At 37.5% G+C, this 27,943-nt stretch overlaps 1 protein-coding gene across 6 annotated transcripts in view; it reads left to right on the plus strand.

Moving 5' to 3' along the window:
- Positions 1 to 27,943, plus strand: part of SKIC3 (SKI3 subunit of superkiller complex) — an 84,368-nt gene that overhangs the window by 55,607 nt on the left and 818 nt on the right. For 5 of the 6 annotated variants that reach the window (XM_036925730.2, XM_036925731.2, XM_057493282.1 and 2 more), the window contains 5 exons: positions 8,095 to 8,216; positions 9,936 to 10,094; positions 18,723 to 18,875; positions 22,453 to 22,583; positions 26,193 to 26,319. In XM_036925730.2, the coding sequence (XP_036781625.2) occupies positions 8,095 to 8,216; positions 9,936 to 10,094; positions 18,723 to 18,875; positions 22,453 to 22,583; positions 26,193 to 26,319 (692 nt within the window). Of the gene's footprint in view, positions 1 to 8,094; positions 8,217 to 9,935; positions 10,095 to 18,722; positions 18,876 to 22,452; positions 22,584 to 26,192; positions 26,320 to 27,943 lie in introns of those variants that run through there. The other variant, XM_057493290.1, reaches the window with a different exon arrangement.

Raw genomic sequence — 27,943 nt, forward strand, 5'->3', positions numbered from 1 at the left:
TAGAATTGACCGGGGAACAGAAACGAGTGGTAGGGCTTGAGGATTTCACATCAGTATAGCACTGATAGGTCATGTTGTAGCTGACGCCTTTCCCTCCACCCAAAAGGGCGGATAGTGGGGACAGGTCTGTACAAGAGCCATTAATGCCACACAGCATCCATTTGTGAAAAGGATTCCTGTTCATAGGCTGGGAGTAATTGCTATCTTTTATCATTGCTGTTCCCCAACTTCTACCTTCGGTCATATCTGGGGAGATAGTGAACCTCTGGTGTGTGTCTGCCCAAGTCACTGTAGCTGACTGGCAGTCTGTCCAGGGCCATGGTTCTCCCTCATAATCACCTAAACAGTGGGGAGCATATTTGGGTTGACGGAGGCTGGTGGTTGAGTTAAGGCCTCCGGGAGGGTCTACAAATGTTCCATTGATCCAGAGAACATTCTGGGGGATCATTAGGTTCTCGGGCCCCCCAAGCACGATCCCCGTTATCGGATCACTGAACCAGCCATATTTTCTCTGCTTTAGGGAGATACAGTTGGTTAGATTCTTAGTGGTGAAACATAATGATCCGTCGGTTACAAAGGATCGGTTTTCTCCCAAAGGAGCTGTTGTGGTGTCTTTTGCCAGGTATGGCAGATTTATGCTAGAGTTGGAAGTAAAAAAACGTGGAAAAATTGCTGCATTGAAGCGGACGGGCATGGGCTTAGGAAAGGCAGACAATATTCCCCATCTCAGTACTCCCTGAATCGGGGTTCCCAGCGACGAGAGCAGGATCAGTAGGCACAGAGAGGTCATCTCCTTTGTCCAGGACCTTCCTTGTCAGGCGCTCTGGAATCCAGAAGGGGTTTTCTTCACCCTGGGGAAAAACACATACAGCTCCCCTGGATCTAATTATAATTGGATCCGGGCCTTTCCATTGGTTAGATAATACATCCTTCCATTTTACCAGTTCTTGTGGGTCTTTTGGCCACTGATTATGGCGGTCCGCCGCTGTATGGCCTTGAGCATCCAGGTTCAAAAAATTGAGAGTGAAGAGTGCTAGGGCTATAGCTGTTTTGGGTGTGGGGGGTATGTCCTCAATTCCCCCTTTTTGTTTAATTAGATAGGATTTGAGAGTGCGGTTCACGCGCTCCACAATCCCTTGACCCTGTGGGTTGTAAGGAAGACCAGTGATATGTTTAATTCCCATGTGATGACAAAATTGAGCAAATTTGGCAGAAGTATAGGCGGGACCATTGTCTGTTTTGAGGATTTGGGGTAACCCCCATGCGCTCCAAGCCTCAAGACAGTGGTGAATGACATGGGAAACTTTCTCTCCAGACAATGGGGAGGCAAAGATGACTCCCGAACAAGTATCTACAGATACATGTACATATTTCAGCTTCCCAAAGGAAGAAATATGTGTTACGTCCATTTGCCAAACCTGTAAAGGCTTAATACCTCTAGGATTGATCCCAACATGAGGTGTGGGAAGAAAACTGCAGCAGTGTTGGCAGCTAAGAACAATGTTCCTAGCTTCGGCTCTGGTTATGCTAAACCGCTTGCGCAGTGTTTCAGCAGTGACATGAAATTGTGAGTGGAATTTTGAAGCTGTGGTGACAGGGTCTAGCAGAGGGAAAGCTATACTTCTAGTTGCAAGGTCTGCTAAGTGGTTGCCTTGGGTCATAGGCCCGGGAAGGCCTGAATGTGCTCTAATGTGGGTCATATATAAAGGAGAGCGTCTATTAAGTAATTCTGATTGCAGCTGCTTGAACAGAGTGGCTACTGTGCTGGATGCTTTGATTAGCCCGGCCACTTCTAGGGAATTAACTGCATTAACAACATAACTAGAGTCTGACACAATATTTAAAGGTCCATGAAAGGTTTGTAGTACTTCCAAAACTATATGGCATTCGACTACCTGTGGAGTATTGGGTGTATATTTTTTTGTCACAACTTCGCCATTATGGACATAGGCACCTGTACCTGTCTTGGACCCATCTGTGTAGACTGTCTCTAGATGTGGCAACGGGGTTAAGCTAGTGACCCGAGGGAACACTAGGGGATGATTTCTAGCAAAATTGATGAGGGGATGTTTTGGGAAATGATTATCAAAGGTTCCTGAGAAGCCATAAGCAAGTATGGCCCAATCATCATTCATAGCACATAATGTTTGAATCTGTTCCATATTATAAGGGGTTATGATTTTTGCTGGAGCATCTCTAAAATGTGTTATGGAGGTCTTTACTCCTCTTAGAGCGAGTTTGGCTATGGCAGCCTGATAGTATTCTATCGTTCTAGCCTGAGAGGCTTGGGGATGGATCCAGATCAGTGGACCTTGCTGCCACAAGACTGCAGTTGGCAGTCCCGGGGTGGGAAGGACGCATAACTCAAAGGGTTCATTTAATTGTATCCTATTCAATTGTGCTGTCATTAAGGCCTGTTCTACTTTGTGGATGGTCTGCACCGCCTCAGGTGTAAGGGAGCGCGGAGATGTTAGTTGTGAGTCCCCTTCTAGGATTTTAAATAGTGGTTTCAATTCAGTGGTAGGTATCTTTAAATATGGCCGCAACCAATTAATGTCCCCTAGGAGTTTCTGAAAGTCATTCAAATTTCGCAGCTGATCATGTCTTATCTCAAGCTTTTGGGGGTAAATAACATCTGTGGAAATAGTGGTTCCTAGGAATTTGCTAATACTAGATTTTTGGACCTTCTCACTGGCTATATTCAGTCCCCAAGTCTCTAGGGATTTAGTGAGCTTTACATAGGCCTCTTCTACTTCTGCTGATTGTGGGGAGCAGAGAAGGATATCATCCATATAGTGAATGATTTTTAGTTTGGGGTAGTTTTTACGAATCGGTGCCAGCGCTTGCTGAACATACAGTTGACATATGGTGGGGCTATTTGCCATCCCTTGAGGGAGGACTTTCCACTGAAATCTGGCGTCTGGTTGCTCATGATTAATAGCTGGCAGGGTGAAAGCAAACCTTTCTCTATCTCTGGTGTTTAGGTGTATGGAGAAGAAGCAATCTTTGATATCTATTATGATTACTTTCCATTCTTTGGGTAGAGCAGAGAGAAGTGGCAGTCCCCGTTGGACAGGTTCAAGTATTCTCATTTGAGCATTTACTGCTCTTAGATCATGAAGCAATCTCCATGATCCTGACCTTTTTTTGATTACAAATATAGGTGTATTCCATGGAGATATAGAGGGTTCTAAATGTCCTAATTGGAGCTGTTCTTGAACTAAGTGATGAGCTGCTTCCAATTTCTCAGAGGATAGGGGCCACTGAGGAACCCATATGGCCTCCTCTGTAAGCCAGGGTATGGGCATGGCGTCCTCAATGGCCCCTAGGAAAAACCCAGGCCATGACGGTCATTTTTTACTTTGGGAAGGATAGGCTCTGTGCGTCCCTGTTGGTGTTTCCCTAGTCCTTTACCAGGAATATATCCCATATCCATCATCATGCCTTGGGCAGGGGTGGAGTATTCATTAATGAGTTTAAGGCCTAGGCCTTGCATAACATCTCTCCCCCACAAATTGACTGGCAGTGGGAGCACATAAGGGGTAACTGTACCTTTTTGCCCTTCAGGCGCCTGCCATCTCAATGGTTTGGCACTAATGGTAGGACTAGACTCATATCCTAAACCTTGTAAAGAGTGTGAGGACTGTGTTACAGGCCATTTGGAGGGCCACCAGGTTGCAGAGATAATACTTTTATCTGCTCCAGTGTCTAGGATTCCTTCAAAACTTTTTCCCTCTATTTTAAGGGTCAATTTTGGTCTGTCTGCTAAATCTAATACTATAAAGGCTGAGTTATAATTAGAGGAACCAAAGCCCTTTTCTCCTCTCTCCGTGGTGGTAGCTGGATAATTGGCATGGAGACTAGGCAACACTAAGAGTTGGGCTATGCGGTCTCCTGGGGATATGGGGTAGATACCTCTGGGGGCTGAACACATAATTTTCACTTGTCCCTCATAGTCTTGGTCTATAACTCCAGGGTGGACTACAAGGCCTTTTATGGCAGCAGAAGAGCACCCCAAGAGTAATCCAACTGTGTTTGGTGGTAAAGGGCCTTTAAAGTCTGAGGGGATGGGTTGAACTCCCATCTGTGGAGTTAACACTATTCTGGTGGTGGCACGGATGTCCAATCCCGCGGAACCTGGAGTGGCTCTCCTCGGGGGGCTTGGTTGCTCCCAAATGATACTTGTGTGCTGGTTGCCCCATATATTTGCGGGCCCTGGCGGCGGGGGCCCCTCTGGGAGTTTTTTGGCAACTCTAAGGGTTTCCCTTCTATGTCTTTAACAGATCGGCATTCATTGGCCCAATGTCTGCCTTTTTTGCACTTAGGGCACAATCCAGGGGTCTCTTGGGTTGTGTACTCTAAAGTTGGGCTTCTACATTCTCTCTTTATATGTCCTAATTTCCCACATTGAAAACATTTAATATTTTTATTGGTAATTCTGGCTTGTTTGTGGCTTTGTAATATAGCCGCGGCTAGGCCCGCATTGGTGAGTGGTCCCCCTATTTCTCTGCAGGCTTTTAGCCAAGCATGCATCCCCTTCTGTTTCCAGGGCGTTATCGCTTGCCTGCATTCTTTGGTACACTGCTCGAATACTAATTGCTCCACTAGGGGCATAGCTTGCTCTTGGTCCCCAAATACTCTACCCGCGGCCTCCATCATGCGAGCGACGAAATCTGAAAATGGCTCGCTCGGCCCTTGGATAATCTTTGTCAAATTGCCTGACACTTCCCCTTTGTTAGTGAGGGCTTTCCATGCCTTGGCAGCGCACGCGTTTATTTGTGCGTACACCTGCGTGGGGAAGGCGGTCTGGTTGGCAACCCACTGTCCCTGGCCTGTCAACATATCATATGACCATGCGGGTTGCCCTTCGGCAGCGTTTGCACGTGCCTGGGTCATGCTGATATCATGCCACAATGCTTTCCACTCTATATATTGTCCCATGCTAGTAAGGCATGCTTTAGTCACATACTGCCAATCTGTAGGTGTCATAGCTGTCTCTGTCAACCTTTCAATCTGCGCTAAGGTGTAGTTAGCACTGACTCCGTAAGCCCGAACGGACTCTGCTAGATCTTTAACTTGTTTATGGCTCAGGGGCTGGTGGGAGCGTACCCCGTTGTCTTCAAACACAGGGAACATTTGCTTAATTGCTTGTATGGTATCTGGGTGACAGAAAGTATGTGTACCGCTCACATAAGGTGGCGGAGCAGTGGGCGACGGAGAGCACCCTGCTTTCATTTTCTCTTTGGTCTGCCTTTCAGCCTTGCTGGTTCCCTTACTTCCGCACTTCGCGGTTCTAGTCCCCTCCTCCTCTTCCGAGGACATTAGTTCATCTTCTGATTCCCTATTGGAAAGTTGGAGTTCCCTCAACTCTTTCCAGGGGTATTTGCTATTTTCTCCGAGGCGGTCGTCACCTGCTTCTCGGGGCTCTTTCGCTTTTGCCCTGGACGGGCTCTCTCCCTCACTCTGGGGTTTTTTAACTTTCGTTTTAGTGGCCCTTTTTCGGCCGCGAGCTAGCTCTGTCTCCCGTTCCGTTTCTGACATACTTTCTTGGATGTCTGACAAGGCTCTCTGACCTGCCTTTATCACCTTTTCACACTTTTCATCCTGCAGGCAAGCTCTAATCAGTTTCCATAGTGGTCTAGTGCCTCCTCTCAAGTGTCCCTCTTCTTCTTCTCTATCAAGATCTTTCCCTAACTTGTCCCAGCTCGGGATGGAGAGGGACCCTGAACAGATAAACCAGGGGGCAACACGGTCTACTTCTTTTACAAATGATCCTAAAACTTTGGTGGAGACCTTCAAATTTCGCTCTTTGAGAACTGCCTGTAGTGCTGAGACTAACGATGGTGCGTTTCCCATGGTGCCTCTTTATTTACAGAGAACCATCAGCCACCACCCTTAAAAGCGCGTCTCTCGGAACTTACCTCTCCGGGCTTTCTTCTGTCCTGCAGTTCTGAATCCTCTCCAGATGTCTGAAGGGTCCTCCCTGTGCCGGTGATGTTCTGGTTCCCGGGTTTCGGCACCACTTGTCGCGCGCCCCGTCCTCGCCGGCAAGAACAGCATGCAACAACAGCAGGATTCTTCTGCAGAAAGCTTTACTCTTCAGCTCTTTGTGAAACAAATGTGTCGGGCAGGACGCAGACAGGAAGAAAGGGTCTGCTTATATAGGCCTCATGCTCTACGCTGATTGGTGCTGTCACATAAGCCTTAATTAGCATGACACTTTGGCCTGATTGGTTCATATGCTCAGACTCAATTTGCATGGGTTTTTGTTGCACAAGTTGTTTTCTCCCTTATGCAGGGGCTTCCTCTTAAAGAGGGCGCCATTTTCAGGGTGCGGCAGGCGCGGCTGCCAACAAACAACAGATTTAAAAACACATAAAATCTGCATTGTATTTCACAATAAAATAGATAAAAAATGAAATATTGTGAAAAAAATGCGTGAAGCAAAAAATTATAAAAGTGAAAGGAAAGAGGTAAATTCAGAATTACAGTTAAAAAGATTCAGCATTCTTCTTCTGATAAGTAATAGAACAATTGGACAGAAAATCAATATAGATATAATAAAGACTGGAACAACACTGTCAACTGACTTGACATAATTGGCATTTATAGAACACTTTTAACAACAGCAGAATGCATGTTGTCAAGTGCATACAGAACGTTTACCCAAATATATTGTGAGCCATAAAACAGGCCTAAATAAATTTAAAGGGATTCAGGTCATACAAAGTATATTATATCAATACAATGGAATTAAATTAAAAATCAATAATTTAAAAATATATGGAAAATTTGTAAGTATTTGGAAACTAAATAATGTGCTTCTGAATAATCTAGGTCAAACAATAAGTCAGAAGGGAAATTAGAAGTTACTCTGAATTGAATGAAAATAAAAACAATGTGTCAAAATTCTGTAATGCTACTAAAGTGCTCCTTATCAGTAAATTTGTAGCATTAAATGTCTACATTAGAAAATAATGATTTTCTAAGACCTCAAATCGATGATCTCAGCTTCTACCTTTATAAATTAAAAAGAAAGAGGAAATTAAACACAAAGTAACCAGAAGAAAAGAAATAACAAAGAGTAGAGATCAATGAAATAGAAAACATCAAATTTCTAAAAGATACATAGTTCACTTAAGAAGTAAATAAATTGAATAGTTTTGTATCTATTGGAGACACTGAGTTTATGATTAAAAATCTTCCCAAGAAGAAAACTCAAGGACCAGATACCTTCACTGATAAATTCTACTAGACATTTAAGGAAGAGATAATACCAGTTCTCTGCAAGTACTTCCAGAAAATTGAAAAGATGGTAGCATTTTCTGACTTCAGTGAGGCCTGCATTACCCTGATACCAGAACCAAAGACATTATAAGAAAACTACAGACCTACATAAAACACTCCAGCAATTCAAATCCAACAACACTTAAAAAAGATAATAATACATGATCAAATAGGGTTTATCCTAGGGATACGAAGTCACTTTAACATTTGAAAATGAATGTAATTTACCATGTTAACAGATGTGAAAGATGCCAAAGAGTTTATCTTTTATGATTCCATTTATGTGAAATTTTAGAAAACAAAGTGATCTTTGTGACTGAAAACAGTTAGTGGTTGCCTGGAGACAGAGTAAGAAGGGAGGGAGGTTGGGGACAGGAGTGATGACAGAAGGGGTAGGAGGAAACTTCATGATGATGAACATGTTCGTTACCTTGATTGTAGGGGTGGCTCAAGGATGTATACTCACATCAAAGTCATCAGACTGTACAGTCTGAATATATGCGTATGGACAATTTATCATGTCAATTACATTATGATAAATCTTTAATTTTTTTCAATGAACTATTTTCAGTTTTACTGCAGATAGAGTGATTTTTGATGTAAGTCTTAAGTTATTGAAATATTCCTAGTGTGAAACTTTTCAGAAACTTATGTCAGGATAGTATATGGTATTTCAATGCTATGTGTAAGTTTTAAAAATTGTATATGCATGGTAAGTTTAGTTATAATACTTCTTAGCAACTGATTACTCCTCTGAGAACAAATTATAAATTGCACAGAAGGGGACATTGCCATTTTTGTTTGCAGTTCAGGACAACGAATTCCTTGAAAATTACAACCAATCTCTTGAAAAGTGGTCTCTCTCCCAAGCTGTCACTGGTCTGATAGACACAGGAAGATTATCTGAAGCTGAAGCCCTCTGTACAAAGGTATTATTATGAAAGGGAGCACTGAGATTTATGGATTCTTTTCCTTCTTGGAGAATAAGTTCAAAAATAGAGTGCAAGTTATTTATAGAGCACATATGGTGATAGTGGTCATAGTGGTGGTGATGATAATACCCATGTTTATTGAGTACTTACTATAGCCAGTACATTTTAGCAGTTTGTATTTGAACTTCACAGCAACCCTATGACATAGGTATTTATTATTATCCCCATTTTTACAAATGAGAAAACTGAGGCTTTGTGAGGGAAGGTAATTTGCACAGGATTTCGCAGCTAGAAATTGATAGAGTTGCCTTTTGAACTCCTGTTTGACTCTAGGACTAAAAGCCTTAATAGATCTTTTTTTGCCCATAAGGCATACTGTTATGGAGGCAGTATTTTTCTTTGATTTCTGGTTATTCCCTGTAGAATCCTATGTTTTCTAGCATTTCTGCATTTTTCCAAACTTTTCCAAAGATTTCCGAACAATATAGAATGACTGGAGATGTTTAAGTGAATGACTGGATCTACTCAGTAGTTGGTTTTTCATACCTGGAGTATTGAGTCTGTGAGCGAATTCTTAGCACCTTGCCTGGCACATAGTAGGGGCTCAATAAATATCTATCAATAAATTACTCATTCATAAACATAGTCAGAAATAATTTAATAGATAAGGAGAGTTTTAGTTACCACTTTTCCTGAAAAAACCTTGTTTTCATACATTTTTATCAGGGAGATCATGTTGTCTTTCTAGAAATGGTTTTTTGAAAGGTCAGGGTCAATATAAAGTTTACAGAAAAAGAAGAATGGATCTTTGAGGATCCCTTTGGTGTTTGAATTCTCTGAAAAGAAAGTAATTTCTCTTTTATTTAAGAAATTCCATCTAAGTTCAGGATAGGTTAGTATTATACAGGGAGTATTTAGTAAGCATAAATTAACAGTTGCTGTGCCCTCTGACAGAATAAATGCTACTTCTGTGACCCTTTCCTTGTCATTTTATTGTTCCAATGTCTTGAAAAAAGCAATCACGTATGTTTTAGAAGTAAATATTTAAGTCTGTGACCTAATAAAAAATAGAGAAGTATCTTATTGAGGGATAAGCAATAAAGAAATAAAAGGACTTATTAGGAGAATGTTCTTTAACCTTTTCCATATACACACACATACATTTATGTGTGTATGTATGTGTTTTAGGGTATAAATGATAGCTTAGGGAAATGGGTAATTCAGTCATTTCTCTTAATCCCAATGCATTAGAAGTCTGTGACTAGAGGAAAGATATGCAATGAATATCTTTGTTAAGAGATTGCAAAGGAAAAAAACTACTGCTTTTGCTTCTTACATGTTATAGTTTCTTCCAATAAGAAGTAGTGTTATTCCTTCACTGTTAAATTTACATTTTCTTAGTTCATCTACTTACATTCAGAACCTAAACTCTTCAGGATATATGTGAGGATAAACCAAGTCAAAGGGACATAGTAAATGTAAAATAAATGACTTATGAACTGCAATAATAGCATTACCATTATTAAAGTTTTTAAACGTGGAGTTTGATATTACCAAGATATTCAGTGTTTTATTTTCCTTTGCAGCTGTTTATATTTTAATGAGAAATGGTTAAATTCAGATTTTGTTTTTCAAAATGGAGAGTAGTATAATTGCCTTTTTCATTTAACATTGAATAACTGTTTGATGTATTTCTATTTGGTGTTCAATTTTTAGAACTTAAAAAGTCACCCTGATCAGCCAGCCGTTATCTTACTTTTAAGACAAGTTCAGTGTAAACCACTCCTGGAGTCCCAAAAGTCTCTCCCAGATGCTGTACTTGAAGAGCTGCAGAAAACAGTCATGTCCAACTCAACATCTGTTTCAGCTTGGCAGGTAAATTCTCTCCTTTCCGACATGAGTCCTGAATTAAAATATTCCATGATATTAGGTGAAGTTGGGATATCCTCCATTTTTATTTGTCCTACCTTTAAACTCACCATCTTTCTCTCATTTTCAAGTTGTGAAGGGTATTGGGATTGGAGATGTTAAAAAAATTGAATATTAATTTAGTATCTGCTGCTACACTGCTTCAAAACTTTCTTAATCTTTGATTACAAATTTCCTCAATTTAAGACATTGTTGAAAATATTGTCTTTTACATGGGGTTAATGTAAGAGAGCTAAAGGAATGTTATAAACATTTTATAATAAGGTTGCCATAATGGTGTTTAATTCTACCTGTAGAGGGATGTATGAGGTTTTTCCTTAGCTACTTGTAATGCATATCCGAGGTTTTAATAGGTATTTAATGGTTTTAAAAATAGTTATTTTCATGTTGGCAAGGTTGTGGAGAAAGGGGAACCCTCCTACACTGCTGGTGGGAATGTAAATTGGTTCAACCATTGTGGAAAGCAGTATGAACGTTCCTCAAAAAGCTCAAAATAGAAATACCATTTGACCCAGAAATTCCACTTCTAGGAATTTACTCTAAGAATGCAGCGCTCCAGTTTGAAAAAGACAGATGCACCCCTATGTTTATCACAGCACTATTTACAATAGCCAAGAAATGGAAGCAACCTAAGTGTCCATCAATAGATGAATGGATAAAGATGTGGTACATATATACAATGGAATATTATTCAGCCATAAGAAGAAAACAAATCCTACCATTTGCAACATGGATGGAGCTAGAGGGTATTATGCTCAGTGAAATAAGCCAGTGAAATTTGATATTAAAATACAAAAGTACCAAATGATTTCACTCATATGTGGAGCATAAGAACAAAGAAAAACAGAAGGAACAAAAACAGCAGCACAATCACAGAACCCAAGAATGGACTAACAGTTACCAAAGGGAAAGGGAGTGGGGAGGATGGGTGGGAAGGGAGGGATAAGGGCGGGGGAAAAGAAAGGGGGCATTACGATTAGCATGTATAATGTGGTGGGGGCACAGGGAGGGCTGTGCAACACAGAGAAGACGAGTAGTGATTCTACATCTTACTAAGCTGATGGACAGTGACTGTAATGGGGTTTGCAGGGGGGACTCAGTGAAGGGGGGAGCCTAGTAAACATAATGTTCTTCATGTAATTGCAGATTAATGATAACAAAAAAGGTAAAAACTGTGACTGTCAAAAAAAAAATAGTTATTTTCAGGATTGATAACTGAATCAATAGACTGCCCTTTAAGCTGGCTCTGATTGCCTACAATGACAAATACGTAATGATCACTATGTACTTTATTCTTATTGATATTAAAATACGAAAGCATATAATTAGTTTATTCAATTTGTTATATTTCCCTCTGTGCCCTAGAGAAAAGTATCAAAGGGATGTTCTATATAGATTTTACAGAATCTTATTTTACTGTAATTTGTTCTTCACTTTGAACTTTCATTGTATCAACTTTTTGATGCCCTTGCTTAAAAAGATAATCCAGTGGCGTAAAGTAGTTGAATTTTGCAAGCTAAGCCTCCTTTTTACTGTAATTCCTGAAGAAAGATGTTGCTTTTTTTCCTCTCAGAGTAACTTTGACATGTGTGAGTTAAGATACTATAATCTTAAGATATCACTTAAGATAGTGATAATGTATCTTTCTTTATCAAGGAGAAAAATACACCTTGTCAAACTAAAAGAGAAAAATTAAAGTAGTAAGTAGAGTCTTAAGTGTGTTTTCTTTTATATTATGATATAATTCACAAAAGATAGAATGTAAAAATCTTGAAAGAACCACTCATTATATTTTTACATAGGAATATACCTTTTAACCTATACCTATATCAAGATATAGAATATATCAAGCAACTTAGCTGCCTCCCTTATCATGCCTCTCCCTTTGATGTCCCCAGCCTAAAAAACAAAACAAAACAAAAAACTGGGGTAGTGAGGGACCACTATTCTGACTTCTATCACTTCCATTCGTTTTACCTATTTTTGAACTTCATATAAATGAAGTACTCTTTTGTATCTGGTTATTTTAATTCAACCATCAATATCCATGAAATTCACTTGTTTTGTGTAGCCTTTTTTTTTTTTAATTTCATTTTATGAATATACTATAAAATTTAGTCCTTTTATAATCGACAGACATTTGGACTATTTCTAGGTTTTGGCTCTTATGTCCATCCTTGAATGTGTCTTGTGGTGCGTGTTGGGGATATGTATGTTTACTTTAGTAAATCCTGCCAAATAGTTTTCTAAAATGGTTGTCCAGTTTATGTTCCCACCAGAAAATTATGACATTCCAATTATTGATATTCTAGATGGTAGTTATATTTTGCCTTTTTCATTGTATACATAGGTAATAGTATCTTATGGTGGTTTTTACTTGAATTCACCCAAAGACTAATGATGTTGAGCCACTTTTCATGTTTATTGAATCTCTGCATATCCTCTTTTTCAAGTGCCATTTCTTTAGTGTAGTTTTTGATGGGCTGTTTCCTTATTGAATTGTTGGACTTTGTTGTATTTTCTAGATACAAGCATATTTTGCATATGCATTGTGAATATTTTCTCACATCTGTGTCTTGGCTTAGCACTCTCAATGTTTTTTGATGAATAGTTCTTAATTTTAATGAAGTCTAAATTATCATTTCTTACTTTAGGTGCTCTATTTAAGAACTCTTTGCTTACACTAAATTCATGAAGATACTTTCTGTTGTCCTTTAGAAACGAGTTTTACTTTCACATTAGGTCTATAATCCATCCATTTTTTGTGAATGTTACAGTCAAGGTTCATTCTTTTCCATATGGATATCTAATAGTCCCAAACACCATTCTATGAAAAGATCATTCCATTCTGTCTCCACTAAATTGTAGTGACGCTTTTGTCATACATCAGGTGACTGTGTATGTGTGGGTCTTTTAGAGTTCCCTATTCTTTTCCATTGATCTCTTTATTTATTCTTGCTTATAGCTTTATAATTATTCTTTTTAGATAAGAAATATCCATTATCTTTATTTTTTAAAGTGGTTAAAATAATCATTGCTTTTCCCTCCCTCCCTCCCTCCCTCCCTCCCTCCCTCCCTCCCTCCCTTCTTTCTTTCTTTCTTTCTTTCTTTCTTTCTTTCTTTCTTTCTTTCTTTCTCTCTCTCTCTCTCTCTCTCTCTCTCTCTTTCTTTCTGTCTTTCTTTATCTGATAAATATAGCTACAAAAGCCTACAGCAAATATCATACTTACTGTGAAATAATAAACACTTTCTACCTGAGGTAGAGAGTAAGACATTAATGTTCAATTACCATCACTTCCAGTTAATATTATATTCAAGGTTCTTAACAGTGCAATATGGCAAGAAAAAAAATTAATACAAAAATATTGTAAAGAAAAAGTAAACTTTACTATCCACAAACTTAGTAGTACTACTTTGTCAGTTCTCCCCAAATTAAACTATAGATTCATGCAATTCCAATCAAAGATCTCAGTAGGGCTTTTGTTTGGGAGAATAGAGAGGAGAAGGGAGAGGGTAATTGACAATTTATATGTAAATGATAAAAATCTAAAATTACTGAACAAACTTGGAGAACAAAAATCTTGTAGGTCTTAATATTACCTCCACACTCAAAACTAATTATATGAACTAGCAGAAAGAGAAATCAGGAAAACAATTCCACTCACAATTGCATCAAAAAGAAGAAAATACCTAGGAATAAACCTAACCAAGGAAGTGAAAGACTTATACTCTGAAAACTACAAGACACTCATGAGAGAAATTAAAGAAGATACCAATAAATAGAAACACATCCCGTGCTCATGGATAGGAAGAATTAATATTGTCAAAACGGCCATCCTGCACAAAGCAGTCTACAGATTCAATGCAATCCCTATCAAAATACCAACAGCATTCTTCAGTGAACTAGAGCAAATAGTTCTAAAATTCATAAATAGAAACACATCCCGTGCTCATGGATAGGAAGAATTAATATTGTCAAAACGGCCATCCTGCACAAAGCAGTCTACAGATTCAATGCAATCCCTATCAAAATACCAACAGCATTCTTCAGTGAACTAGAGCAAATAGTTCTAAAATTCATATGGAACCACAAAAGACCCCGAACAGCCAAAGCAATCCTGAGAAGGAAGAACGAAGCAGGGGAATTACGCTCCCTGCCTTCAAGCTTTACTACAAAGCCACAGGAATCAAGACAATTTGGTACTGACACAAGAACAGACCCATAGACCAATGGAACAGAATAGAGAGCCCAGATATAAACCCAAGCATATATGGTCAATTAATATATGATAAAGGAGCCATGGATATACAGTGGGGAAATAACAGCCTCTTCAATAGCTGGTGTTGGCAAAACTGGACAGCTACATGTAACACGAGCAACTTCTTCATGAACATATCTCCCTGGGCAAGGGAAACAAAAGCAAAAATGAACAAGTGGGACTATCTCAAACCAAAAAGCTTCTGTACAGCAAAGGATACCATCAGTAGAACAAAAAGACATCCTACAGTATGGGAGAATATATTCATAAATGACATATCTGATAAGGGGTTGACATCCAAATTGCATAAAGAGCTCACGCACCTCAACAAACGAAAAGCAAATAAGCCAATTAAAAAATGGGCAGAGGAGCTGAACAGACACTTCTCCAAAGAAGAAATTCAGATGGCCAACAGACACATGAAAAGATGCTCCACATTGCTAATCATCAGAGAAATGCAAATTAAAACCACATTGAGATATCACCTCACACCAGTTAGGATCGCCACCATCCAAAAGACAAACAACAACAAATGTTGGTGAGGATGTGGAGAAAGGGGAACCCTCCTACACTGCTGGGGGGAATGTATACTAGTTCAACCATTGTGGAAAGCAGTATGGAGGTTCCTCAAAAAACTCAAAATAGAAATACCATTTGACCCAGGAATTCCACCCCTAGCAATTTACCCAAAGAATGCAGCAGCCCAATTTGAAAAAGACATATGCACCCGTATGTTTATCGCAGCACTATTTACAATAGCCAAGAAATGGAAGCAACCTAAGTGTCCATCAGTAGATGAATGGATAAAGAAGAGGTGGTACATATACACAATGGAATATTATTCAGCCATAAGAAGAAAACAAATTCTACCATTTGCAACAACATGGATGTAGCTAGAGGCTATTATGCACAGTGAAATAAGCCAGGTGGAGAACGACAAGTATCAAATGATTTCACTCATCTGTGGAGTATAAGAAGAAAGAAAAAACTGAAGGAACAAAACAGCAGCAGACTCACAGAACCCAAGAATGGACTAACAGTTACCAAAGGGAAAGGGATTGGGAAGGATGGGTGAGAAGGGAAGGATAAGGGGGAAAAAGGGGCATTAGGATTAGCAGGCATGATGTGGGGGGGGGGACACGGGGAAGGCAGTATAACACAGAGAAGACAGGTAGTGATTCTATAGCATCTTGCTATACTGATGAACAGTGACTGTAATGGGATGTGATGGGAACTTGATAATGGAGTGTAGTAACCATAATGTTGTTCATGTACAAGGAAGGAAGGAAGGAAGGAAAGGAGGGAGGGAGGGAGGAAGGGAGGAAGGAAGGAAGGAAGGAAGGAAGGACCAAATTGTCTTGATTCCTGTGGCTTTGTAGTAACGCTTGAAGGCAGGGAGCATAATTCCCCTGCTTCGTTCTTCCTTCTCAGGATTGCTTTGGCTGTTCGGGGTCTTTTGTGATTCCATATGAATTTTAGAACTATTTGCTCTAGTTCACTGAAGAATGCTGTTGGTATTTTGATAGGGATTGCATTGAATCTGTAGACTGCTTTGTGCAGGATGGCCGTTTTGACAATATTAATTCTTCCTATCCATGAGCACGGGATGTGTTTCTATTTATTGGTATCTTCTTTAATTTCTCTCATGAGTGTCTTGTAGTTTTCAGAGTATAAGTCTTTCACTTCCTTGGTTAGGTTTATTCCTAGGTATTTTCTTCTTTTTGATGCAATTGTGAGTGGAATTGTTTTCCTGATTTCTCTTTCTGCTAGTTCATATAATTAGTTTTGAGTGTGGAGGTAATATTAAGACCTACAAGATTTTTGTTCTCCAAGTTTGTTCAGTAATTTTAGATTTTTATCATTTACATATAAATTGTCAATTACCCTCTCCCTTCTCCTCTCTATTCTCCCAAACAAAAGCCCTACTGAGATCTTTGATTGGAATTGCATGAATCTATAGTTTAATTTGGGGAGAACTGACAAAGTAGTACTACTAAGTTTGTGGATAGTAAAGTTTACTTTTTCTTTACAATATTTTTGTATTAATTTTTTTTCTTGCCATATTGCACTGTTAAGAACCTTGAATATAATATTAACTGGAAGTGATGGTAATTGAACATTAATGTCTTACTCTCTACCTCAGGTAGAAAGTGTTTATTATTTCATAGTAAGTATGATATTTGCTGTAGGCTTTTGTAGCTATATTTATCAGATTAAGGAAATTCTGAGTTTGTCAAGATAAGTATATTTTTTTATCATGCTGAATTTTTTTATCGTGCTGAATTTGATCAGATTTGGGGAAGGCGTCTATTAGAATGGTTCTTTTTCTCTATTCTGTTAATGTGGTAGATTGAATTGATTTTCAGATGTGAAATCAACTCTGCATTTTTAGAAGAAACCCTACTTGGTCATGATATGTTATTACATTTATATATCACTGGAGTCAACTTGTTAATATCTTTGTTTAAAATTTTTATATTCACATTCATGAGAGAGATTGGCCTGTAATTTTTCATTTTTTCAGGTCCCTGTTAGGTTTTGGTATCTATGTTGTTATTCCCTTTTTTGTTATTTTCTGTCAGAGGTTGATGCAAATGATTTTTATTTATTTATTTATTCATTCATTCATTCATTTATTCATTTATTTATTTATTTGTGATGTTTTGAAGAAATCGCCACTGAAGCCATTCAAGCCAAGAATTTTCATTATGGGAAAGTTTTTTTTTATTAGAGATTACATTTCTTAGGGCAGGACTGTTAAAAGATTTACTGTTTCTTTAGCATTGGTGAGTTGCAAGGAATTTGACTAGCACATCTCAGTTTCAAATTTGTTGGCATAAAGTTGTTCATGATGCCCTGTTTAGTGTTTGTAAAATCTGTAATGATTTTCCCTTTTTCATTTTAATGTTGGTAATTTGTTTTCTAATTTTTTTATTGATAATTAGCTATTTTATTAATTCTTTACAGTATTTTTGTATTAATTTTCAGAGAACCAACTTTTTGTTTTGATTTTCTTCATTATACTTTTTCTGCATGTTGTTGGTTTCTTCTGTTATTTGCTTTACTTTCTTTGGATTTAGTTCCCCCCACCTTGAGATAAAAAGTTATACAATAGATTTTCTATCTTTCTCCAGTATATGTACCCTATAAGATTTTATGTAGTTCTTTCCTTGTCACTCATTTGTAATGTTTTGTAATTGCCATGGGATTTCTTCTTTGACTCATGATTTTTTCTGAAGCATGTTGCAAAATTTCGAATATGGGGGAGATTTTTTAATTATCTCTGTGTAACTGATTTCTAGTTTAATTCCACTTAATCAGAATAGACTTTATAGGAGTTCAGTTCTTTGAAATGTGTTCATGCTTGCTTTAAGGCATAGCATATGGGTCAGATTTGGTAAATGTTGCATACACATTTGCAAAGATGGTATATTCTTTAGTTACTAATGTATAGTCTCCTAAGAATGTCATTTAATGCAAGCTGGTTAAGTATGTTTAAGTCTTCTATATCCTTACTTATTTTTTTGTCTTTCTTTTAGTATTGCTGAGATAGGTGTGTTAAAATCTCCATCTTTGATTCTGGATTTGTGTGTTTCTCCTTTCATTTCTGTCAACTTTTCCTTCATAAATTCTGTGTTCTTAGGTGTATACAAATATAGGAGTGTCCCTCTCGCCTAATGAACTTCCCTGCTGACAGACCTTGTCTACAATCCAAACAATTAATGTCTTGTTCAGACTCCCTGCTACACACTGACAAATCTTAGGTTAGGGAGACCAGGAATATTTTGAAATAGTTTGCACATCAAGCAAAGACAATAGTGTTTCAGTATATCCCCCAAATACAAGTGCAGTTACAGAAAATATGAATTTTTTCAGGCAGGGAGGGAAAAAAATGTAGAAGTGTAATTTATATCTTCCTACTGAATTGATTTTTATATCATTAAGAAACAGCTCCCGTAGTCTCTTAATACTTCCTATCTTAAAGTTTACTTTGTTGGATGTTAATACAGCTATGCAAACTTTATTTTGATTAGTATTTACATGATATATCTGTTTCCACATTACATTTTGATTTTATTCCTGACTTATCATGTTGAGAGACTTTTTAAGACTTCAGACTAAGCGTGGCAAGTAAGCTGTTAGTAGAATTGCAAGATGGCTACCCCTTTTTTGACCTGTGACTTTTGTTTTATGGGCACAAAACTTACCAATAATTAAATAAAATTAGTCTATCAAAGTTTGTTGAATTTGTTGGAAGTAGAATACCAAACTGCATACTAAATCTATTGGGTTCTTTTCTCTTTCTGTTCCTCAGTGGCTGGCGCACATATATCAGTCTCAAGGAATGATGAGCGCTGCAGAGATGTGTTATAGAAAGAGTCTACAAGTAGCATCCCAACAGGGCAGTTGGAGTGGGAAGCTCTCAAGTCTGTTGAGACTAGCACTGCTTGCATTAAAAGTCTGCATGGTAAGATTATGTTATAATATGATCATGAAAAATTGATTCTTTTACTTTAAGATGAAAGCTGCTTACATAGTGATATTCTATTACGTTCCTATTGTTTTGTTGCCTCCCAGTGTGGCCTCTTTATAAACTTTGTATTTGGGCTTTTGATGAACATAAGAGTAACATAAACGCATAGACTCCAGCAGAACATTGTCACTGTGGGCAAAAAAAAAAAAACCCAAAGACTGTAATTTTAAAAGTTGAATTATGGTAGAAATCATTTTTGTCTTTGTGGGATTTAAGTTAGAATTAATCCAGCTACTCATCTGTAACAAAGATGCCAATAGTTAACATTTCAGTCATTTCTCAGTTCAACCTGACGTTCTGTAAGAGGGATTTCTAGTAATTTTTTCTTGCATTAATTTTGAAACTAAGTTAAATAGATTGAGAAGTCTTACGTGCTGGTGTGGAAAGCTCTTCCAGGTAATGTTTAAGTGTGTGTATGGGGGGGACTTCATGAGAGTGTGTATAATATGCTATTTGAGTATATGTATGTGTGGTGTATATTTAAGAATATATACATCTAAATACATCCTGTGTGTGTGTGTGTGTGTATGTGTGTATGTGCAGTTATAGGTATATAGCAGGATATAAAAGATATGAGAAACTTAATGACAGTTATATTGGGGAAGAGCCCTTTAAGGGCTGTTAGAGGAAAATTTTTCATTTTATATCGTTTGATAGTGCTTGAATTTTTTATCATATGCATGTTACTTCTATAACCAGAACATAAACTGCCATTTTTTTGTTTTGCATGATTGGAAGAAATTGTCCTAGACAGGCCTGAATTAACTCATGCTTTGGCTATAGCAGTCCATTGCCAATGTTATTTACTTGCTTTAGCTAGACATTCTGACAAAGAAATAAGATGAATAGGAAAATTTTCGACATTGGTGCTATTACTGTAGAACAATTTTAAGAACTCCTTAGGTCAGGGGTCCTGTGTTATCTTTGTGTCCTTGCTTTACTTCAACCTGTTAAGCTGTTCAGAGCCTTTTTTGTTTTGGTACAGTAGTAGGATACTTTGCCTTCTTACAGGGTTGTGACGAATACCAAATGAAATAAAATTTACAAATGCCTTTGTAAACCTTAAAGCACTATCTAAATCTAATTTGTTCTTGTTATAAGATTTGACACCCAGTTATTGTAAGGGAATATAAATGCCATATTTCTATGGTAACAGCTGGCTGTGTGCAGAGGATATTGAAACTAGATTTTTTAATGAGAGGCAACTATATGTCTGATAATAATATATGAAGAGGATATTAAACTGAAAATTTCAGCTAAGATTAATTAAATACCAGATTCCAAAGTGAGATATCAGATCAAGATACAGATTCTGAAGCAGGTAGAAGACTAACTTATAAGACACCGTAAAGACTTAGAAGAGTGCAGTTGGAGAAGGATTGTGAAGATATTTCTCTGGAGAGAGTTGTTGCCTCCCCCATCTTCTTCCTGCCACATTTCCACACCCAGATGCCCTCAAAGGTGAGGAAGGGAATGCTGCCAGAGTGAGAGAGGTTTCGTTGTGTGGCCTCTGAGGTTCTGGACACATACATCTAGGAGAATATGGGCAGTCCTGTGACACACGACTCAGAAACCATGGCTCTCTATGTTAGGTCACAGAAGAGGAGAGCGTTTGGGGAGGGGCCTGCATGCTTCTGGGAGAGGGCAGGCAGCCATGGAGAGTCCCAGAGGTGGGTAGGAGTGTGTGCTGGCGTAGCCGGAGGGCGTGAGCACATTGCTGCAGCGTGGGATGGGCAGCGCTCCTGGAGTGTGGAGGAGCTCAGACCTAGTGCTGCCAGGTGTGAGTGGGCCGGTGTTGGGGGCTAAGTTAGTCTAGATTCTGTCCAGGAGGGCCGTGGAGAGGAGTGGTGGGATCTCAGCAGGAAGGAAGCACAGGTTTCCCGATTGCTAAAAGATATGGAGGGAGTAAGTGGGATAGAGTCCATTTGCCTAGTGTAGTGGGCCTGCAGATGAGCAGGGCTGCTTCATGGTGTGCGTCCTGGGCAGTTGCACAGGGCTCCATGCTTGGTTTAATGGTCTGCAGTCACTTGGAATTCATAATGGTGTTTGAATGAAAGTCCCTGCATGTTATTTTGCACTGGGCCCCACAGATTACCCACACAGCTGATCTGCAGATGAGAGACTACTCCTGCCGTCTGCTGCTGCCTATAACCATACCCTAGCTGGGAGCTGAGATGGGAGTGGGATGCAAATATTACCTTTGAATGAAGATTGAAGTATTGTAAAGAAGAAGGCATTCTAATTGAATATAGAAAATGAATATAAGAAAAATAGATATGAGAGTCCTGGGGCCTACTATAATGTATATCCAGGGACAGAGGAAATGTCACCCTAATATAGTAAATTTTAAAGACATAATGGGAGACATTCTAATTATATTGTTTTAATATAATAGTTACAGTATAGACTTTTCCTTTATATAATAATCTTTGGGCTAATGTTGCAGAATGCCTTATATGAATTCTTGGAATTTGGAGAGTACATTATAAAAGTAACCAGTGGGAGTTTTGTGTTACTAGTTTTTAAATATATATTAGAAATTATTTTATTATTATGAGCTTTGCTTTATTTTCTTTGCAGATGTACCCAAAGTCCCACTGCTCCTGTCTTTATAGAAAATGCCTCACAACCTCCCTTCTATTTTCAAATTCATTACCTTTATAGTTTCCTCTTCCTTGATTATACAAATTACGGTTGCCAGTACTGCACTCAGAGTTATTGTTGTAATTTTTCTTTATAATTTGTGTTTGAAATGGACTGTGTATTAATTCATTATATTGACTTTATTAAAATGTGTATCCTAGATAACTGTAATTATGAAATCAGCTTTAATTTGGGTATTTAATGAAAGACTTTAAATGCATATTTTTCTTAATTCAGTGGTTTATCACTTGATTTTCAGTTACTGTTAGGAAATATTTATCTGTATTATTAGTCAGTATATTTTATAAGAAATTAAAGTTTATAACCTAAGTAGCATATAGATACCTGAACAGTTTCCCCATAAAGTGAAATACATAAAAAAGTTTTCAGTATCTATGACCATAATTTAATTTATTTATCTCTGCACTTTTTTTTCTATGTTGGGACTTACTAAAATATTTTATTTCAGTCTTTCCTCTCTCCTTAGATAATTTTTGAAATGTGGAGCTTTTCACTACCAGTTAAAGAATCATGTTACATTGAGTTTTGTGTGTTTGGTAGACTAGAGGCTTTAGTGTGGTAGATTTTATTCACCTATGTAATAGAACAGTGTGTTTTCTTTTCACAAATACTTTAGTGTTTTTTAAGTGATACCTCCTCTTTGAAACCTTCCTTTATCCCAGTCTATCCTGTTTTGTAGCTCCTTAAGAGGAGGAATCGGATCTTAACCACTTTGTAGAATTATTCTCCTTGTAGCATTTACATGGCAATTTGAACAAGTAGGCACTCAACAAATGAGTTGAGTTGCATTCTTTTAAAGTAAACATGTCAAAAGCTTTGATTTAATATTTGTCTTATATTTTTACAGGCTAATATTTCCAGTGATCATTGGCCATCTTTGGTTCAAGAAGCTACAACTGAGGCCTTAAAGCTTTGCTTTTGTCCACTGGCTGTCCTTGTGCAAGCTTTGTTACAGTTCAACCGCAAAATGGGGGCAAGGTATGAAGAATCTTCACTTTTTTGCTTTGAAATGTTTTTTTCAATTCCAATCCTTCTAGGAAATAAAGATTTAGAATTAGTTTAACAGACTTGGCATTATTCATGTATCTCCATCTAATTTGGAAAATAGGTTGGAAAAGCTGGTTCTAATAACCCAGTAAGGAAGAAAATAAAGTTTTACATTTGTTTTAAAAAAGTGATTGGGTACACAAATATAGAATATGAAAGATTTGGCATGACAACATTTCAAGTGAAGGAATTTTTGCTGTTCATTTTCTTAGGATGCACCAAAGTGTAATGTGGAATCTAGAAACAAAACTAAAAAGACTCAAGTTCAAAGCTAAATTGATAAGCTATGAAAAAAATAATAAATACTGAAAAGGCATAGACATGTTACAAATAATATGGGTTTTATAACTAGAAAATCCAAAAGCTTCTGTGATTAAAATCTAAAAAAAATTTTTTTAAGTATTCTCTGGCTTCATTTTTCTCAACTCAGTGCGTATGGTTTGTTACTTATTAATTTTATTTGAAACAGTTTATTTTTATTAAAGTATAGTTGATGTACAATCTTATATTAGTTTCAGATATATAACACAGAGGCTTGCCAGTTACCCACATTATTAAATCCTCACCCCAACTAGTGAGGTTACTGTCTGTCAATGTAGGAAGATGTTACAGAATCACTGGCTATATTCTTCATGCTGCACTTCCATCCCTGTGACCAACTTATGATTGAGAATTTTTGGTTCCTTTTATCCCTGTCATGCTCACTACCAACCCATCTCAACCCCTCCTGCATGGTAAACACCAGTCACTTCTCAGTGTCTGTGAGTCTACTGCTATTTTATTCATTTTGTTTTGTTTTGTTTTTAGATTCCACATGCAAGTGAAATCATATGGTATTTGTTTTCTCTGCCTGGCTTATTTCACTTAGCATATAATACCCTCTAGGTCCATCCATGTTGTTGCAGATGGCAGGATTTCTTTCTTTTTATAGCTGAATACTATTCCGTTGTGTGTATGTCCACATCTTTATCCATTCGTCTATTGATGGACATTTTGGTTGCTTCCATAATTGGCTATTGTAAATAATGTGATAAACACAGAGTTGCATATATCTTTTCAGATCAGCGATTTGTTTTCTTCAGTAAGTTCCTAGAAGTGGAATTACTGGATCATATGGTATTTCTATTTTTAGTTTTTTGAGGAAGCTCCATACTGCTTTCCACAGCGATTGCACCAAAAGATATTCTGACCAACCGTGTAGGATGGTTTCTCTTTTCTCCACATCCTTGCCAACATTTATTATTTCTCGTCTTTTGGATAGTGGCCATTCTGACTAGAATGAGGTAATATCTCATGATGGTTTTGATATTCATTTCCTTGATGATTAGCGATGTGGAGCATCTTTCCATGTGCCTGTTGCCCATCTGTTCAGATCCTCCACCTATATTTTAATTGAGTTATTTCTTTTTTGGTTTTTTTTTTTTTGGTGTTGAAGCATATGAGTTTTTTATATATCTTAGATGTTAACCCCTTATTGGATAAATAATTTACAAATATACTCTCCCATACTGTAGGCTGCTTTTTGTTCTGTTGATGGTGTCCTTTGCTATACAGAAACTTTTTAGTTTGATGTAGTCCCACTTGTTCATTCTTTATTTTATTTCCCTTGCCCAAGGAGATGTGTCCAGAAAACAATTGCTTATGCTTATATTCAAGACATTTTTGCCTATGTTTTCTTCTAAGAGTTTTGTGGTTTCATGTCTTACATTTAGGTCTTTAATCCATTTCCAGTTTACTTTTGTATATGAAGTTAACAGTAATCCAGTTTTATTCTCTTGCATATACCAGTCCAGTTTTCTCAACACCAGTTACTGAAGAGACTGTCTTTTCCTCATTGTGTATTCATGGCTCCTGTATTATGTATGAATTGACCATATATGTGTGGGTTTATATCTGGGCTTTCTATTCTGTTCCATTGATCTATGGGTCTGTTCTTATGCCAGAACCAAACTGTTTGAATTACTGTGGCTTTGTAGTACAGCTTGAAACCAGGGAGCATAATACCCCCAGCTTTGTTCTGCTTTCTCAGGATTGCTTTGGTTATTGGGTCTTTTGTGGTTCCATATGAATTTTAGGATTATTTGCTCTAGTTCATTGAAAAATACTGTTAATATTTTAATAGGGATTTCATTGAAATCTGTAAACTGCTTTGAGGAGGATGGCTATTTTAACAATATTCTTCCTATCTGTGAACATGGGATAGATTTCCATTTATTTGTGTCTTCTTTAATTTCTCTCATGAGTGTCTTACAGTTTTCAGAGTACAGGTCTTTCATCTCCTTAGGTTTATTCCTAGGTATTTTATTGTTTTTGATAAAATTATAAAAGTATGAACATTTTAATGATGTTTTTGGAAACTGGGGATGGGATCAGAAATAAATTTGAAGAATATTACTAAAGGTCCTATTGGTGGTAAAGCAGGGAAGAATATTTTTAAATTCTGAGAGTAATATCTAGTTCCAATGAATATCACACATAATACAAAGCAACCTTAAGTAAAACAGTGGCTTAGGAGCCAATGTTATTGGTTCAGAATAGGTATTATAGACCTACAACTTAATATTAGGCAAAGGTCACATCAACATCACAAAATAGGAATGAAGGAAGGACTAAGACCTATTGGCTAATCAGTAATTCCATTACAATTTGTTAATATTTATTCTTGCCCATTTTTTATATGACTAATTTCACCAAGAAATGTTTTAGGTTATAATTTAAGCTTCCTAATGAAGTCTTTCTGCTGAAGCACAGTGTGGTTGACTTAGCCTTAATCCCCATCCTCCTGTAATCTCTTAATTTTAAGCACCTCCCACAATTTTAAGCACTCCAAACAAACATAGTTGAAGAAAAAACAGTGTGCTTACTATGTGATTGCCATGTAAAAGCATCTTCAAGACAAGTTCGTAGCTCTTGCTTCAAAACAGAATTGCTACTTATAAGATCCTCATAGTCAGCAGTTGTGAAATTACCACAGTTTGTGTTATTTCTAACAGTACAGAAGTCTTTGGAGTCATAGGTGTTAATAAATTAGCAAAGAAAAAATTAGAACACAACTGTAAATCAGCCTGGGCTTACATACTGTAAATGTCCTTGAAAACATATACTAAAAAGCCTGGTAGAATGCGCTCTAGTGCATTTCCTCTTGTTCCACTCAATAATATTATTGATTTTCAGCCTGTTTTCAAAAAAGCTTAGACGGAGAGCACTCAGAAGTGCTCATAAAATAGGTGGGTCTTTCCCCCTTTCTATTTGGAATAAGCCTTCATTTATTTATCTGCAGAATGGAAATAATAACAGCAACCTGCCTTATAAGGTTGTAAATATTAAATGTGACTCTATATGTAAAACTCTTAACATAGTACCTAGCAAGTAATAACCAGTTAATAAATGTTAACTACTATTGTCATGTGAATAAAAAATGAAGTAGTCAGCACAATGTCTGCAAAAGAATGAGAAAGATAAAGTATATGTGAGACTAGTATATGAAATAGTTGTATTAATGTATATGCTTTGGACTAAATGTAAATATCTTTACCCCAGAGAGACACGGCGACTTTTGGAGAGAGTGGTTTATCATCAGCCTGGGTGTCCCAAATCTATTGTATCAACTGCACGTTGGTACCTACTGAGACACTTACATGCCAAAAATGACTACGAGCTTATTGATGTAAGGCATTGATTTATTTTACTCAAAATATTTCATCTTGTACCTTTGTTGGGGTGGGTAAGAGTTGCTCTCCTTATATTGTGGGGTTTTAGCAGCATTCCTAACCACTCTAGACACTAGAGGCTAGTAGCACTGCCTTCGTCCACCATTCCCAACTTGTGACAACCGCAGATGTCTTCTAGACGTCGCCAAATGATACCTGAGGTGTAATCACACCTGGGTGAGAACCTGACTTAACCTATAGGAAATACATTCTCCTAATGTGCTATGTAGAAGATGAAAAGATAGAAAAAAGTGCTAGGCATTGGTTGTGGTATTTCTTACGACCACTGCAGTGAAGGCAAGTAGGTAGATAGGATAGGTTTAGAAGTAGCAGCATTTAATGGGATGTGATGTTCATTTTATCTTTGGAAAATTTATTTTACTTTTTCTTGTCTTTTCTATAAAATGGATGTGACAGTTTCTACTCAACTACTTATGGGATGGCTCTGGTATCTAAATATATAAACATTTGTATATATAAAATTATTTTTAAATGGAGTATGTAAAACATGTATTAGGTTATGATTCTCATAACTTGAACCAACAATTAAAAAATATGATGAAAATTAATGACAAGCTTTTTAAATAGCTACAGCGTTTGAAATACTGCTTGCCTTTCAGTGAAACATAACCATATTAAAGAAATGTTAATAGAAACAATGCTTGGAGAAAGGCATTATAATCAACAGATTGAGAACCAAAAAGGTGGAGCTTGGTGAATACTGGGAGATGGTTCACCATGGGTCTTTTGCATTTATAAACATCCTGTGAGCAGAAGGCCTTGCCTGCCTGTGTTCTAGACTGTCTTTTCAAAGATTATTTGTATGGTGAGAGCTTTGGGAGACAGATATAGGTGTCTTCCTTCTGAGCAAAGCGTAGGCTTGTTTACTGCCCATTATAAAAGATTCAAGTCTCCTAGGCCCAGGGCTCCCCACTCGTAATGCAGTCCACTACATATGTGGGAAACTCTGTACATCCATCCATGTTGCTCCTGTGAGACTTAGAAGGCAAGGGAAACAGATGCAAGCACGTTGATGCCCATGTAATTTGCTGTACCGTGGTACTAAAGACCTTTATCTCTGACTCAGAAGTCCTGTGTCTTCTGGACAGTTTCACAGATACTGTGGCAGGCTAACTTGTTAGCATGCAAATAGAGCAAAATCTTGGATCCTTCAGTGTTGGAAAATGAACAACCTCGTTGTTGTTTAATTTTCTAGTGTACAGAGCCTCAGTCCTAAGCTGTGGTTTTAAAGGAGAGCAATTCCATTTGGACAGTTTTCAATTCATAAAATGGTCTTTTTGGGTAGAGGTTCAGAAGTGACAGAATTATAAACAAAACAACCAAACAAAATGTTTAATTTTATACAGTGCTGATTGGTAACAATCAAAATGTTGACATCTGTACTAATTGAGCATTCAAATAAATTGTCCTTATCTTTGATAACTAGCTTTGGTTGAACAATTTCAGCAAAAATGACTATAAGATTGCACAGCCACTTTTCTTACATAGTTTGATATTGTCTGCTTTGCCTTGGCATAGTTGGCTTCTATGAACCTAAATATAAATAATATTAATAAACAA

Source organism: Manis pentadactyla, chromosome 2, assembly GCF_030020395.1.
Source record: "Manis pentadactyla isolate mManPen7 chromosome 2, mManPen7.hap1, whole genome shotgun sequence".
NCBI lineage: Eukaryota > Metazoa > Chordata > Mammalia > Pholidota > Manidae > Manis > Manis pentadactyla.